Below are 16,678 nucleotides of genomic sequence, written 5' to 3'. Positions count from 1 at the left end.
TTGGGAAAACATCCTTCTGTCTAAACAAATCAAGCCCTGTTTTATAACTGCCTTATTTTGCAAAGACTTAAAACAGGTTAGAGGTCTTAATGAAAGGATCTCTTAAATGAAATGATGGTGTCTATTTCACGAAATCATCAATCTTAAGCATGAGGAGGAATAAACAATCCGTAGAAGGAACCTAATTCCTTCTTCCTGGGTTTTCACTGCGTGTTGTCAAATCACAAAAATGCGTCCTCCACACCACCCTCCCTTGCTCACACCCAGAGGCCAACCCCAAGCAGAGGGCCTCTGTGGAGCGTCCTGGCACCAAGAGGAGCCAGGACAGAACTCCCAGACCTTCCATGTTTCTCCCCACCTGCGTGGACACGTACTACAAAGAGGAAAGGCAACTTAAAGGTGTTTTCTAGATGCAGCATCAGTGTAGTATCTCTCTTCTTTGTGCTTTAAGGAAGATGCTTTGTGCTTAACGCATTCATCTGCTGATAGGACAAGCCATTCTAAAGGACAGAAACATAGTCTTTGTAAATAACACTGAATTTGTAACACTTGGATGTTACTGTCCAAATGACAGATTACTCCTTACTTCTAAGTACACAGTCAACTAGCCGTAGCATCTTTGTTACTTATTCTGATGACTGGATCGTAAGGGTTAATAGTATACACTGTGGTTGGCAGATGATCTGCTTCAATGGTTAACACCTCTGTGGTCTTTTGAATATTGCTGTAATACTTGAACATTTCATTGCAAGTCAAAACTCTAAGGAAATTAAGGATGTGATTCCCACATGGTGGAAAACAAACTCTGAAGTGACTTTGGATTTAGCATCGACATAAATGGAAAACTGTTGGTTTCTACAGAAAAGAAATCATTAAAGCATGATCTGGGGGGAAAAAGGCACAGCACTACCACTTCACATGGGAGATAAAAGTTCATTTTTCTCATCCTTAAAATTTCTAAGCCCTATATGAAACTGTCCAAATATACAAAGCTCAATAAATGACTAGCAACATCTAGTGTAAAGTCAAAGTAGTTATTACATTTTAAAAGAGACGCTAATTCCTCTAAAGACCAACTGCCCCAAACCAGAAGTCTCCACAGAAGACTGTGCAGGAAGCGCCCGTCTTCCCCGGCCCAGGGCTGCTGTTCTTGATGGTTTCTTGAGTTTCCTGCCCCTGGTCTCCACTGCGGTGCATCTCTTGGTTCCACAGGCGACATCTTTGGAGCTCTGAGGACACTGTGACCCAGGGCACCCTCTGAAGAGGTGTGTCACCTATTCTCAGATGGAGGTGACTGCCAGTCTCAGGGGTCAGTACCCGCTGTTACTCAGTGGGCCCTGAAACAAAGCTCACGCTCTTACCGCTTGGCAGTGATCTCGGGGACAACTTGCATCAGCAGCTTAGAACTTATGATTCACTGACAAAGTACAACTTTCTTTTATTTCCTGTGCATCAAATTTCATCATGTATTCTTGATTTGCCTTTAAGGAACATGCTGTTGCTTGGTTTCTTGCCTTTTTTTTTTGCCTATACGTAACGGCACACATTTTTTCCTGCTTTCACCAAGGTTTCCCTCGATAATGAACTGATGTAGTTCTGTGTAAAACCTAGGTCTGGATGTCTTCTTCTTATAAAACTTTTGTTGGTGGCTCTGATGAGAGCTTGCTCCACTTGACCTAAGGGCATGAGCTGCAGCCTACAACTATGTTCCAGCACTTGCCACAGAAACCCATGGTGGGACGGAGCCATGAGGAAGCAACATCCACCCGGCCAGGCCCTCTGATTCCAGTTGGGTGACTTGACTTTTTCCCCATCAGGGAGAGGGGGGGAAAATAAGTTTTAAATTGAAAAGGCTGGAATAAAAATAGAAATACACACTCTCTTCACCTGACCCGCCTCACTTCCCACGCTGAGGTTAATTTACCAGGACGTAGCCACTGTGCTGTGGGTCCACGGCTTCCAGCATTTCACAATCAAAGAGTCCAGGGAACTCCGAGAGCGCTAGAGGGTCATAGCTGGAGGGGGCCTCCTGCAGTCCTGAGCTCCTGGGACAGCCCGGCGCCGCCAGGCCGCTCTGCTGGGCTCCATCCAGGGAGTACTGACAGGGACCGGGGCGGTCTGGCTCGGGGGAGGCCGCGCCTGGCAGCTCGCAAGTCTGATAGGAGAACTGTAAGGGTGCCCGGGTGGCCCCTGAGTGCTGCGGGGGCGGTGGCGGGGGAGCAGCCCGGGGACCTGGCGAGGCGGACAGCGGCTGCAGCCCCATCTCCCGGTACTGGCTGAGGAAAGGGCTGTACTGCATTTGCTCCGAGGCAGGCTCCAGGACGGGGCTCAGGGGCTGGGTCAGGCTGAAGGGCGGCGGCTGCTGGGATGGCGGCGGTGTCTCCTGGTGGGGAAGGGGCTGTGGGTACGAGCTCTCTGCTATCTGCATCTGATTAAAATATGCCTGCAGCTGAGACTGTTTCTGGAGGAAGAGCCGCTTCTGTTGGAGTCTAAGTTGGCAATACCAAAAGAAAGAATTTTAAATCTTCTTCAGTGACGGCAATTTTAATGTAAATCCAGTATCAGTCATTAGTGTCCGTCCTCCCACTTCTCTCTTTCCCACGGCAGGAGAAAAAAAAAAAAAAAGTGGGGGTAGGAACCAGTCATGTTTGGTTTCTTAAACCCAATCTTATTTTTTGTCCCCCAATTCTGGCTGATCCCTCAGTGCTCAAGTGAACACGAATTCCTTTTCTCTAAGACTCTTTTTTCCTCCCTATGAAACAAGAGGCTGATTTCCCATCTGGAGTGTTTTGAAGCGGGGTTGACACCTTGGTCTCTGTGGGTGTCTGTAGGTTGATGGATTAGGGTAGTTCTACCTTGGCCAAGGTGTTTCTACTAGTGAGGCCTGGGGGCACGGGATTACTACAAGGGAGGATGGAGGTCTTCTCTCCAGTATAACCCACTTAAACTGCAGTAGCTCACGGATCCTGAAAGCTTAGGTCTATTCCTAGCCCAAAGGGGAAACACTAGGAGAAAAAGAAAACAAAGCATGCTTAAGGCTGCTACTCCCTGACAGGCTTATAGTCCATGGACAGTGGAATATCCATGTTAGCGTACTGAAACCTGTTTTCCTGGTAGAGGCAAATACTAGGGGAAAGGACAACATACCCAGCTTGTCTGCCACAAAGAAAGTGATTTCTTTGGCCAACCACCATCTCTCACCTGTGTTCTTGCAGCTGCTGTTCAAGGCTCCGTGGTGGTTCTTTACAATAAAGCTGACAGGTGTTCTGGGCTTTTGACAGAAGGCTGGGCTTCTGGAAGAGCAGAAAAATACAAGCGTGACATGTTGTCATCTAGGACGCAGTCATTAGACTGTACTTCTGCCTGGAGGACGAAGCCAAGTGAGTCCTCCAGAATCTGCGCAGGATGCAGGGACTGACACTTGCTCGTTGAGACCCTGGGAGAACCTGTGGCCCAGCAGCATTGGGTCAGCAGGCCTGGGCTGTCTCAGCTCTAACCTGCTTCACTTTTCTGTCTCTAAAAGTTCTCTAGGACCGGGAGGTTCATGGAGACTAAAAACAATGAGAAAAGTGGAGTTAGATCTATAGCAAAGGCCATGGCACCTGCTGAATGAACAAATGATTCATTCTTTATGGGATCTATGTTGTATCATTTTTAAAGATTTTTGGGCACCAATAGAGAGCTGATAGTACATTTTTTGCTGACTCGAGATTTCCATTTTATTTATTATTCACTAAGAGGCATAATATAGAAGTAAAGAAACCAGGGTTCCCTTTCCTGCTGCTCAGTGGCAGTACCCTTTCCTGGAGTCTGAGGACAGACCTTTTCTGCTGCCAAGACAGAGCACAAGGCTAAGTCTGAACATGTTTCTAGAAACTGCAAGTGCAGAGTCAGACCCACCTGCCTATAAAGGAATTAAGCAGCTGCCCTAAAAAAATACCAAGCAAAACAGGTTCCTGCTTTGCAGAAAGGCAGATTCAGGACGAACAAAGTGAGCTGGAGCAACAAGGGGGAGGATCCCACCTGGAGTCTGTGCTGCAGGTACTGGGCTTCTAGGCTGTGCCGCTGGGAGAGCTGAGGGTGCGCGCTGCCGGGGAGCGCAGACACGCTCTTCTGCTGAGGAGGAGCTTCCCCCTGAGGAGCAAGGGGTGGAAACACTTTCAATTTCCCACGTGGGAGAAAGTTTCAAATCTCAGTTTAAGCACCTTGGCAAATGTCCAAGGGGAACTCCAACTCTGTTAAGACATGACCCTCAATGCTTTTACAGTAACTAGTAGGCTGAGGGTTAATCACTTTGCAGAAAGTGTATACATGCATTACCTGTAGTAAACGATTACCTAGTCAGTACTGGAGCAAAGGCCCCTGATGTCAACAGAAGCTTATTACCTTCATGTGGGCATCAAATGCTATAATATCCCTGATGTACTGAAAATGGGCTCAAATAAAATGTATTAAATAAACAGCAATAGTTTTTGTATTTTTAGCATAAATAATTCACTTATAATATTTAGTGAAGTGATATCACATCAAAAATAGTGGCAACAAGCTTCTCATTTGTACTGTTATTTGTTTTCTGTGTGTGTGCGCATGAAGGGAGGGGCGTTCAAGGAAGACCCTTAAGGGGTATAATTCATATAAAATCTGCCCTATGAACCGAGCATCGCTTGGCAGCATCCAAGCCTCCATGTGGTACTGATCACCTGGGCCAGCGTGGAAGGGTCTAACCCAACCTGTCAGGCAGATGGCAGCAACAAGGAAGGCCTTCAGGCTGTGGTCTTTCCAAAAGAACCCTGTTTGCTCCAGGACTGGAGTAAATCCTCTAAATGAAATGACACACCATCAGGACGAACTGATGCCTTATTCTCACCTAGCCACTGTGGGCAGGGCCCAGAGCACGCACCTGAGGGCAACTGCTGCCCAGGTCTTGGAGCTGAGGAGCAGGCGATGCCAGGTTAGGGTCTGCCTCTGATCCTAGCTGCTCATAGAGCAACTGCACTTTGTTCAACTCTAGGATTCCTTTGGTTCTAGCCAGATTCTGAAGATGCTGTCTAAATGCTACAATTCCTGAAAGAAAGAACAACGACCAAACAGTTTAAATAAAACACAAGGCCTTTCAGTGACCAGAGGTATGAAACCAACATGGCAACAAACCCCACCCAGTCCTACAACACAAGAGCTGTAGGAGCCAGCAGAGAAGGCAGGCAGTCACCTTGGGTGAGGGAAGTGTCTGACGCCCGGCGGCCCTCTCTGAAGCTCACTGGAGACCTGTTGTGGGCCTCTCGTTTCTGGGAGCTCAGAGCCTGCATGGTGGGGTTGGCAGGTCTCAGGCTCACGAAGGGAGACGTCATGCGGGGTGAGGGCTGATTGGCTAACATGATGTCCTTAAGGGAAGGGTTGTCCTCAAGAAAGTGCAGGTCCCTCTGAACAGACCCCATATCATACTCAGAGTCCACACTGTCAAGGGAGGGGTTGTCACTCATGGAGAAAATTTTCCCTTCAAGAGAAAAGACAAAAACAAAACACAACACCAATATGACCACCAATCAATTGCAACTTCTTGGAACATGGGATACAAAGCATAACTAGCTTGAGTTTCCACAGCAACAGTGTCCTTAATTTCTAACCAAAACATCTTTTCAGAACTTTTTTACATGTCAATTTAATCAGCTTCGAATTCTGTGGTGAAGACACTCCAGAACCTGTACCCACAAGATCTTGGCCACTCCAAAAGAGCCAGAGGCCTCGATGAGTCACATTGCACTCGGATGAATCCTGGGCGTCAGGGGAGGCCACTCAGAGACGTTTCATTTTAATCTCTGAGAGCTGCTGAGCAGGCCTAATCTTAACTCCTGCTGCATGTGGTCCACAAAGAAACAAGACATAGACAACATTCCAGGGGCTGGTTGGTATCATTCCTGTTTCTTGGAGAAGACTCAAGATGCCGGGAAGACCCAGGCCGGCACTTACTGGAAAGCGTACCTGAACCAGGCATCACGGCCAGCTGATTGGTCACTTCCGACAGAGTGTGCCGCCTCTGCCCGCCGCGTGTGGACTGGAAGGCGCCCAGGGCCCGCCCGGGGTCTTCCTCGGCCTCTCCTTCTGTCTCCAGCCCTTCATCAATGGAGGTCTCCATCACGTCGCTGGGCAGTGACTGGCACCCCTTCCTCGCCAGGACAGGAGGCACAGGGTCCAGGAGACAGCCATTTACCTAAATGTCAGTGTGACAGGGATGTGAGAGGAGCTATCAGGCGCTGCTCTGCTGAGACACTTGAAGAATCCACAAAGGCAAAAATGTCAGGACCTCTGGCCAATTACAAATTAAGTAAAATATTAAAAATGTACATATTGGTTACTAATGACAACCATGTAGATTAGAAGTTAAGGCAAGTCAACCAACAGCAGCACTTAAGAGACAGAAGCCCATTATGACCCAAACTGGCACTGCCTCCCAGGTTTCTCTGAGTCATCATGATTACAATGAACACTTTTTTTTAGTGGTTTCCAGATGAATAGGGTCTATTAGCTTGAGGCCTACCAATTATTATTATTTTTTTTAAATAAGGGAAATGAAGAGGGGGAAGATGAGATTTAGTAAAAAGAAAACAAAACCAACTGCACGGCTGATAGATAAGAAAAGAGTAGTCACCAGCATTCTTCTAACGTTCAACCACGAAACATACTGGAAGGCTCTACACATACTTCTATATGCATAATTTAAGTACCTGCACATTGGATTTAGTCTTTAGTTGGTTCTATGTGCCTAAGGAATGGAAGAAAGAATTCTTTAAAGACGGACATACCACAAAAAGGAGTGAAAACAAAATTCAAATGGCAAACAGCCAAAGCCTTCCATTATAGAATAACAAATGACTCACAGGCCCCAAATTCCAGCAGAGGTTAACGAGCGGCAGCGCTCTGAATTCTCTCCGCTCCAGCAACACACACAGTATCTGCGCTTCCTATCCCACGGGATGAGCTCAGCACAGCTCCTGAGTGAGAGCGTCGCCTTCCTCTGCAGTTGCCAAGCAAACCACCTTGGGGGGGCAGACACAGCCCACAAAGGGGAGCTGTGGTTGCGAGTTCTTCTGGCTGGTAAAAGCCCCAACGAGGAGGCAATTATTTACCTCATTACCTTATCTATCCCCCCATGGAAATCAATCCAGTTTTCTCCTATGAATAGCTGCTCAGGAACAGCCAGGCAAAAGACTGAGCTCCCAGCAGTACTTTCACCTGGAATACACCGGGTAGCGCTATTGTTTCTTTTGGAAGCTGGAGAGGCTCATGTATGTGAGAGGTGACGTGGGACATCGCTATGCCAGACACAGGAAACTTTCCTCTTATGGCAACCAATCTGAAGGCGCTGCGAGGCCCTTTATTTGGAGAGGGAGACTTGGGTGACTCAGATCGTTGTTTGCTTGGGGGAGGGGATGGTTATTCCATAAAATCTGTTCTGGGCTGTAGCCATTACTTGGATAAGGCAGCTAATGCACTACAGGGTTTTAAAGTGACAAGTGGCCACTTAAAAGGAAGGGTAGAAAATGCTTTCTTCCTAGACTAAGACCAATCTTCTCCATGGCACCAGAAAACAAAAACTCTGAAATCTGGCCAGGAACAATTATGCTCCCCTTCAACCATCCCCAGATAAGTGTTCCCTTTTTAACTAAACTTGAAAGTTTTCTTGTAGGAAAGAATGGTGGCTTGGGGACTTAACATTCATAACTCTACGCTATGTTCCTTGACTGTCTACTAGCATAATTTTCTAAGACTAGCCAAGGATGATTTGGAAATGAATAAAAAACAACAGAGAAAAGACTGTTATCAAGTAAATATCTACTGAGCATCTTTACATTTTATAGCATATGTCAAAATTTTGTCAGATGTTTCTTGCAAGAAATATTTTGCAAGTACCGCCTTACAACCATGCCTTTCTTTCCTTAGTAGAGAAAGGCCACTTTTTTCTGAGTACTCAAAAAACCTTGCAGTCCCCCCAAATTTACGATTTTTCTTAAATTGTCTGCTTATAAATTTATTTCCTCATCTAGACTACAAGAAGAATTTTTATCATTCATTTAACAATGTTTGCTGAATTCAGTTTCACCCTGGGACAGGTAGATGACAATGATCTGGTTTTTCAGATGATGCTTGGTGATGACTGAAGCAGAAAATGCTGTGGTGACCCTTTCACAGTTAAGAGGTATGAACAGAAAGCTGCCCTAGAGCTCATTCAGTTTACAGGTGTGAACACTTCCATCTCTAAGATCAGTTCCTGAAACAGGTGATAATCATGCCACCTTTGCCTGCCAGTTTACCCAGGGACTTGATATAACAAATTAAACTCTAGGATTTTGTGACTGTAACATGGGCTGATCTATCTCAGTGACCTAAGCTGCTAGAAATGAGATCTTTTGCTCTAGGAAACAATCCAGGCTAACTGTAAACTCTAAGACTGCAAAATACAATATGGGTGGGTAAAACGTACATTTTCCAACACAGTGTTTTTGCCTTTCCTTAAAGTTCAGTAGATCACTTCCCTTCTGATAAGAGATCTCAGATGCAGTAGATAGCATACATGTGGGAGTCAGCCTCTCAGAAACCCCACCACTAATTGATAATACCCCTGAGCTTACCACATACACAAGATTCTAGCACAGGAGATTGCTAGACTGTTATGGACTGAATGTTTGTATCTCCCCTTAGATTCATATATTGAAGCCCTAACATCAGTGTGGCTATATTGGAGATGGAGCCTCTAAAGAGCTGACTAACACGGTAGACCAACGTATAGTACTAGCCAGTGAGCTTGGAGGCTGGGAATGTGCCTTATTTAATTTGTATCCTAAGTGCCTGGCAAGTTTGGCATATATTGAAGAGGCTCAAACCTCAGCTCCATCACTTATTAAGGCAAGTTGTTAACTTCTATAAAGCTCTTTTTTTTTTCGTTCACTTGTAAAATGGGAGTAAAGTTGTTTGGGAGGATTAACTAAAACACTGTGTATATTAACATTATTTCTGGACCAAAGAGAATGCTATTTTATAACAAAAAATTTTTAAAGCATGAGAATAAAACAACAACATTTTCTTTTAAAGCATTTTTACCATCTTGAGGCAAATTAAACAAACAACCAGGTGAGGAAGAAAAGCACTAGATAACCCAGTTCCAGAAATTTATCCTAGGGAAATAATAAAAGGTATAGTCAAAAATTTAGACACAGGGATATTCACCTGAAGCATATGTAAGGAAGCAAAAAATATTCAAGTACCTGATGTCCAAAAATAGAAGAGTAGTTAAATAAGGGTGCATCTAATACAATATATTAGGCAGTTGTTAAATATAACTCATGCTTTCAAAGAAGATTTCATGGTATGGGAAAAATGCTCATGATGTTATATTACATAAAAGCAAGGTACAAAATTACATATAATAGAATAAAATTTTGTTTTAACAAGTCTACCTACGTACTGAGTCACCCTATACTCATCCACCCACCCATCCATCTATCCATCCATCTATAACCTACTCTAAGGAAACGTGTCAAAATGGGCTTACCTTTGGGTAGGGGGACTATGGATAAATTAATTTTTTTCCTTTATCCCTCTTTGAATTTTCCATGTGTGATTCTGACTGGTTTGATGTCTTTTAATTAGAAATTTAAAAATCCAAAGTCAGAAGTAAAAGTGCAATTTCTCCCCTTTACAAAGTCTTAGAGGTTAACACGATTAAGAGTTTTTGATGAATATCCTTCTTAGATCTTTTGTCATGTGTACTACCTTTATAATTTAAAAAAGGTATTAAAAACGTCAATAGACATGAACAGCTCTACTACACTTGCACTTTCATAGTTTAGTTTCACAGTTCCCTTCCACTATCCGGACATGGAGACGGTAACTTGGAAAATCCTTTTCTCATAGAACTTTAATAAAATGTTAAAACTGACTGAAGTGTCCGTATGTGTGTGTATGTATAAAGTCCATTATTCCAAAGAAACTCTCAAAAGTGAGAGACTGACCCTACAGGGCTTGCATCTGCTCCTGTATGGGCTCTGTACCACCTGGGGGCTCGGTTACTGCTCAGAGTTAGGTGACTGTCTCAGAAAGGTGCTATTTTGGGAGCAACCCCAAACCCATGTTTCAGTGCAGACTTCCTGAGGGATTTTACTGATAAGTTTAAGTTGAAGACTTCTGGGAGAGAAGGAGAAGCGAAACCTCCAAGGCGCACAACATCTGCCACCAATCGCGAGCAGAAATGACTGAGCAACACATGCAGTTACGCGGCATCCTTTAGACGACAACAAATAGGTGTTAGAGGAAATGCATATGAAGCAAGACCAACAACAAAGGGCTAGTATCTCTGTCTGACGGTTTTGTGTGTGTGCGTTTATTTATGGGCCCCAGAGAAAGAGGTGCTAGGGAGGGAAGAGGCACAAAGAGTACTGCTGACATAGATGAAATGGTACGCAAATAAGACCAGCGGATGTCTACGGCCTGGCTGAGTGCCAAGGTGGCCCTGCCAGTGTGGGTGGCCAGTTCCAGCATGGCATTGCTCTTCCTACAAATGCAAATATGCCATCTAGCTTCTGTCTATATCTTTCACAAAATCATTCATTTCCTGTCTGTTTCCTAGTTACGGTAACAATCACAAGCTTTAAAAATAGCTTGCCCTATATAATACGGCAGACAGTGCCCAATCTGTGTTTTGGGCCTGAGGCCCTCATAGCCAAGCTTTAAGCAGACTGCATTTTAATTTTTTCAAGGGGATTAGATTTTAAAAATAAATGAGTGATGTTGCCTCAATTTATGTCTAAATTTCTGGGTGAGAATGTAATAGCAGTTTATGAGGATTTGAACATGCTAGGCAACCACAGGCAGAGGAACAGACTGTCCACAGGAAGTGGCCTCGTCCTCAGGGACAGGGACACTAACTCCTCAGGGTCAGGAACCCGGCTTAACACCTGCTTATGGCAGCCCAGCATCAAGGTGCCTTGACTACGCTCTAGTCATTACTCATTACTTAACTTCTGAATCAGCTCTACCTCCAGAGCTCCCTATTTCTGAAAATGCTATTCACCTTCCTGATCATCAAGGCTCAAAATACTGTTATCGGTCTGGACTTCTTTTCTCTGGACCCTAACAGTCTATCAGTTTTATCTGTGCAATCTCATTTATACCATCCCCTCCTCTCCAGTTTCACGGGCACCATCCTAGCTCAAGCCCTTGTCACCTCCCCTGACACACACTCTAACCTTCTACTGTGCTTGTCACCAGTCTCTCTCCTATCCAATGCAGGCTACGGACCCTTCCAGGTTCATTTCTGAAGCACAATATGGATCATGGTGTTTCCTTATCAAAAAATCTCCGATTGTTTCCTACTACCTTGGAGAAGGTCCATTTGGAAAAAACTCTTTTTTTTTACAATTTAATTTTATTTATTTGGTCGCGCCGGGTCTTAGTTGTGGCAGGTGGGCTCCTTAGTTGCAGCTCATCGGCTCCTTGGTTGTGGCACGTGGATTCCTTAGTCGTGACCCGAGGGTTCCTTAGTTGTGGCTCGCCAGCTCCTTAGTTGCGGCATGTGAACTCTTAGTTGCGGCATGCATGTGGGATCTAGTTTCCTGACCAGGGATTGAACCCAGGCCCCCTGCATTGGAGGCGGGGAGTCCCAACCACTGTGCCACCAGGGCAGTCCCAAAAACTCTCTCTTTATTAAAAAAAATATTTATTTATTTATTTGGCTGCACCAGGTCTTAGTTGTGGCATGTGGGATCTAGTTCTGTGACCAGGGATCGAAGCTGAGCCCCCTCCATTGAGAGCACAGAGTCTTAACCGCTGGACCACCAGGGAAGTCCCAGAAAAAACTCTCTTGATAATACTGAAACATGTTCCCCTGTTGAGAGCCCCAACCTAGAGAAAGAGTCTATCCCTTGGCTTGCCATTCAAAGCAAGGCTATTTGTCTTTATTTTGTACAACTTCCCTTCACACGCCCTCTCCCTCAGCCACACTGAGCTCCTGCTCTGACTTAGAGGGACCCAGGCTTTCCTGACGTTTGCTTGTTGCTCAGGCCTTTCCCTCCACCGAGATATCACACCCTAGTTTCCATCCACCCTGATTCTGCCCTCCTCTCAATTCCCAGCTCTGACAGTTAAACCAAAGACATTCCTGATCAAATGAACTAAAAGCAACTCCCCCGTCTCCTTCTAGTTTTGCAGCACTTTGATTTTTTTATCTCTTTAAGGGACCAATTATGTTTTATCAATTTATTCAGTACCTGGCACATTACCTTTAGTTAAGCTTCATGTCTCTTCTGCTAGACTACAAACTTTGAGGCAGAACTAATGTCTGAGTCATCTTTTTATTACCTAACGAGCCTAAAAAGACAGGAAACCAATATTTGCTGAGTATCTACAATTTGCCCAAAACCTCACACACATTCTTTCAATTAATCCTCACAACAGTCTCATAAAGTTGGTATCCTTGTTTTACACAAGAGAAATGGAGGTTCAAAGAAGTTAGCCACTTTATCCAAGTTCACACAGCTAGTGAAGAACAGAGTCTATTTTAAACATACTCTAAGACCTGCTCATTAATATGATCCTCTGTATATCACTGGATGCTAAGTATATAAAACACAAATTAGAAGTTAAATAAATATTCATTAAATGAGGGAAGCTGTCATGTTCCATATACTAAAAGTCAACTTTATGCAGCACACCAGAATAAACTTATCTCCTTTAAGTATGTTCAAACTGGACACAAAAAGATGTTTAACTGACCAAAAAAGATGGCTCATCATTTTGTAGCTGCAGCACAGGCAGCAGAAGAGAGGCCATAATAACATAGGCAAAGCCCAATTTAGCACAATAGTTATACTTTTGTTTTCAGAATTACAATTGGTTTAAAAAAAAATCCAAAACCTATGAGGGATCTAGAACTTGAGAGAAGGAATTGGTTAAGGAAAGAGAATGAAGAAGGATTCTGAAAAGTACACGAGATCTGACATGTTATATAACCGTCGTAATGACAAGATGGAGAGAGAGCGAGGTTAGGCCTGGATACTTTTCTCAGGTCTTCTGCACAAAAACAACTCCTCCCAAGTGACTTGAGGAAATGACAAAGTTCAGCTAAGCCGAAGTACAACATTTGTGTGGACAGAGTTGAAATCTCCAGCCAACCAACAAGCTTGGAGTCTCTCAAACACATCTGTACCTTTGGAGTGTCGACACACTCTTCCTCCATGAATGCTGCTTCCGCCTGACAGCCGGATGCTGGAAACGTGAAGGTGTCCACATTGGATGCCTGTGGGAGGAGGGCAGATCGCATCACTCGCACGTTTGGTGAATGCACCGTCACTGGGAGTCCCACAGTTTGTGTCTGTAAATATGGCAAGAACAGAAAGTTTGGGAACATTAATACTTTCTATATAAATATACAAAATTCTTGAAATAAAACAATTCTTCCTGATGTAATTAAAGGGTAAATAGTGATTTGTTGGAAACTCCAGAAAAGATGTGATGAAGTACGAACATGGTACAGGTATCGATCTGAAGCAGTCTAGCAATCAATTATTCTGAGATAGGTTGTACAGAATTTCGTTCCTGTTCCATGATGAGGTGCATAACTTTCACAGATGACAGGAAAGCTAGCCTTTGTAAAGAATCTAAGACACTCTTTTTCAATTCAATGAACATATATTGGCTATATCCTTAAATATATTACCTTGGAAAGATACAAAGAAGAATAGAGAAGTCCCAGTCTCTAAGAGTAGGAGATCAAAACTGAACCAGAGATAAGATACACACACAACTAACTGTAATACAAAGTACACTGCAATAAGGGCTATCTACCTGCATCTCTTTTTTTTTTTTTTTGGTGGGGTACGAAGTGAGATGGTATATATTTCTTGGCAAGGGAGTGAGTGTAGAGGAAGAAGAGAGAAGCAGCAGCTACTCGGAGGGGACAGGAATGTTGAAAGAGACGCACAGACTGAACACACACAGCCTGCTTGCCCAGTGGAAACAGAGATGCTTATTGCTGAGCAAGTTATGTTCCTGAAGTCAACCTACTCTAGAAAGTCCATTCTCCATGTCTCCTCTGTTAAAAATTCTAAGTAAACAAGTATTACAAAGTCTTCATTTAAAAGAGAATTTTCCTTTATGACAATTGGCAAGAATTGATTTTGAAGATGAAACCGCTGGATACTCCTTTCCTCCCCATTTCTTCAAAACTAGCAGAATAATTTATTAGATGCCTTTTGAACTAACAGACATTGCAAAATATCTGAGGGAACAAACATCATACCAGTTTCTAAAAGGCAGAGGAATGGCCTGTATTTTTTCTGCCATTGTCACTTTAAGGGATATAGGATGGTGAGCTTTAAATTCAAACAAGTGAAAAGGAACAAAATGGTATGATTCTAGCTTTTCCCTTCCCAAGACCTGGTTTTGATTCTGGGCTCCATCACTTACTAATTGTGTGAACTTAATCAGTTACCTAAACTCTTTGCATCTTATTTTCTTCGCCTCTGAAAAATGTCATAATATCTACTTCACAGTGAAGTTAGGACTGTAAAAGGCAACATGTAAAGTCCTTCGCTCAGTAATGTTAATTCCTCCTTTCTAAAGTCTTAAAATGATGACAATAATTTAATACAGGAATTAGTAAAATGAATACACAGTTTTGTTCTCAGATACTAGCTAATGGTTCCCAGTTAAAATTTCAGGTTGATGGTTTTCAATAATGGGGGAATATGTTATAAATACACTTTATACTTGACTATGACTATATTTAGAATATACTTTATATTCCAACATTAACATCATTAGATATACTGCATGAGATAAAGAACAAAACAGCAATAGCAAAGTGTTGGTATTATATGGATGGTAAAAAGAGACAGAAAATACACTGTATATTATTCTGAGCATGATAAAGAAATAGCTTTTCTTATATCATCATTCCTCAGGCCTATATCCTCGTCACTTTTGAGATGAAACATTTTTTTTTTCCTTTCAAGCATTAGTCATTTAAATTAATTTTTTTAGCCACAATGTAAAATTTAAACTTCCAAATAAAGCATATTTGATACATTCCTCTTACCCTTATCATTGGTTTTTCAATCAAAGGATAAAGCTGAACTTTGATTTCTGTTTCCCAAATTTATTAGACTGCTCCTTATCAGGGCAAAGCACTACCTGTAGACACTGCCCTGGAAATGAGATACCAACATGATAACTATGATATGTTCTTCTCACTCCCTGCCTCTTGTTAGCTATGACTTTTTAAATGGCAGGATTGTGCTGGGCCAGACCAAGCATAACACATTTTCCTTTCACATCCAACCTGGATTACAACAACTTACTGTGAACTTGGTAAGGACAGAGAAATAACACATTTTATTATGACAGCCGCTTCACAGGAAATACAATGACAGATTCAGGGGTCTGCTTTTTAGGATTCTTGCAATCACTGACGGGATTAAGGAAGTCTTTTTGGCACAAGTTAGAGTATAAATATTCAAATAGCATGCCCAGCACTAAAGATCTGATTAAAGAATATGTTATTATAATAAATAGATGGTTGATTAATATCCCAAGCAAGCAGATATTACCAGTTTCTCCAAGAGTGGCCATAAACACAATAGGCACATGGAAAGATGCTCAACATTGCTAATTATTAGAGAAATACAAATCAAAACTAAACTGAGATATCACCACACACCGGTCAGAATGGCCATCATTAAAAAGTCTACAAATAACAAATTCCGGAGAGCATGTGGAGAAAAGGGAACCCTCTTACACTGGTTGGAATGTAAGTTGGTGCAGCCACTATGGAAAACAGTATGGAGGTTCCTCAGAAAGCTAAAAATAGAATTACCATATGATCCAGCAATCCCACTTCTGGGTATATATCCAGACAAAACTATAATTCAAAAAGATACATGCACCCCTATGTTCATAGCAGCACTATTTACAATCGCCAGACACAGAAACAACCTAAATGTAAATTGACAGAGGAATGGATAAAGAAGATGTGGTACTCAAAATGTTCACTGCAGCTCTATTTATAATAGCCTGGAGATGGAAACAACCTAAGTGTTCAGCATCGGATGAATGGATAAAGAAGATGTGGCACATATATACAATGGAATATTACTCAGCCATAAAAAGAAACGAAATTGAGCTATTTGTAATGAGGTGGGTGGACCTAGAGTCTGTCATACAGAGTGAAGTAAGTCAGAAAGAGAAAGACAAATACCGTATGCTAACACATATATATGGAATTTAAGAAAAAAAAATGTCATGAAGAACCTAGGGGTAAAACAGGAATAAAGACACAGACTTACTAGAGAATGGACTTGAGGATATGGGGAGGGGGAAGGGTAAGCTGTGACAAAGTGAGAGAGTGGCATGGACATATATACACTACCAAACATAAAATAGCTAGTTAGTGGGAAGCAGCTGCATAGCACAGGGAGATCAGCTTGGTGCTTTGTGACCACCTAGAGAGGTGGGATAGGGAGGGTGGGAGGGAGGGAGATGCAAGACGGAAGAGATATGGGAACATATGTATATGTATAACTGATTCACTTTGTTATAAAGCAGAAACTAACACACCATTGTAAAGCAATTATACTCCAATAAAGATGTAAAAAAAAAAAAGATGTGGTACAATGGAATACTACTCAGC

At 42.9% G+C, this 16,678-nt stretch overlaps 1 protein-coding gene across 3 annotated transcripts in view; it reads right to left on the bottom strand.

The window, feature by feature from the left end:
- Window positions 1-37: 37 nt before the first annotated feature.
- SIK2 (salt inducible kinase 2) overlaps window positions 38-16,678 on the bottom strand; it is a 128,062-nt gene continuing 111,421 nt past the window's right edge. The window contains exons 9-15 of one of the 3 annotated variants that reach the window (XM_079930175.1): window positions 13,199-13,363; window positions 5,968-6,208; window positions 5,210-5,494; window positions 4,901-5,064; window positions 4,024-4,134; window positions 3,202-3,293; window positions 38-2,489 (exon numbers count right to left, since the gene is read on the bottom strand). In XM_079930175.1, the coding sequence (XP_079786301.1) occupies window positions 1,916-2,489; window positions 3,202-3,293; window positions 4,024-4,134; window positions 4,901-5,064; window positions 5,210-5,494; window positions 5,968-6,208; window positions 13,199-13,363 (1,632 nt within the window). In that variant the 3' untranslated portion in view covers window positions 38-1,915. Of the gene's footprint in view, window positions 2,490-3,201; window positions 3,294-3,449; window positions 3,552-4,023; window positions 4,135-4,900; window positions 5,065-5,209; window positions 5,495-5,967; window positions 6,209-13,198; window positions 13,364-16,678 lie in introns of those variants that run through there. The other 2 variants (XM_079930176.1, XM_079930177.1) reach the window with 2 other exon arrangements.

This window comes from Stenella coeruleoalba (genome assembly GCF_951394435.1).
Source record: "Stenella coeruleoalba genome assembly, chromosome: 8".
In the NCBI taxonomy this organism is placed as follows: Eukaryota; Metazoa; Chordata; class Mammalia; order Artiodactyla; family Delphinidae; genus Stenella; species Stenella coeruleoalba.
This window is presented reverse-complemented; position numbering and strand designations above follow the sequence as displayed.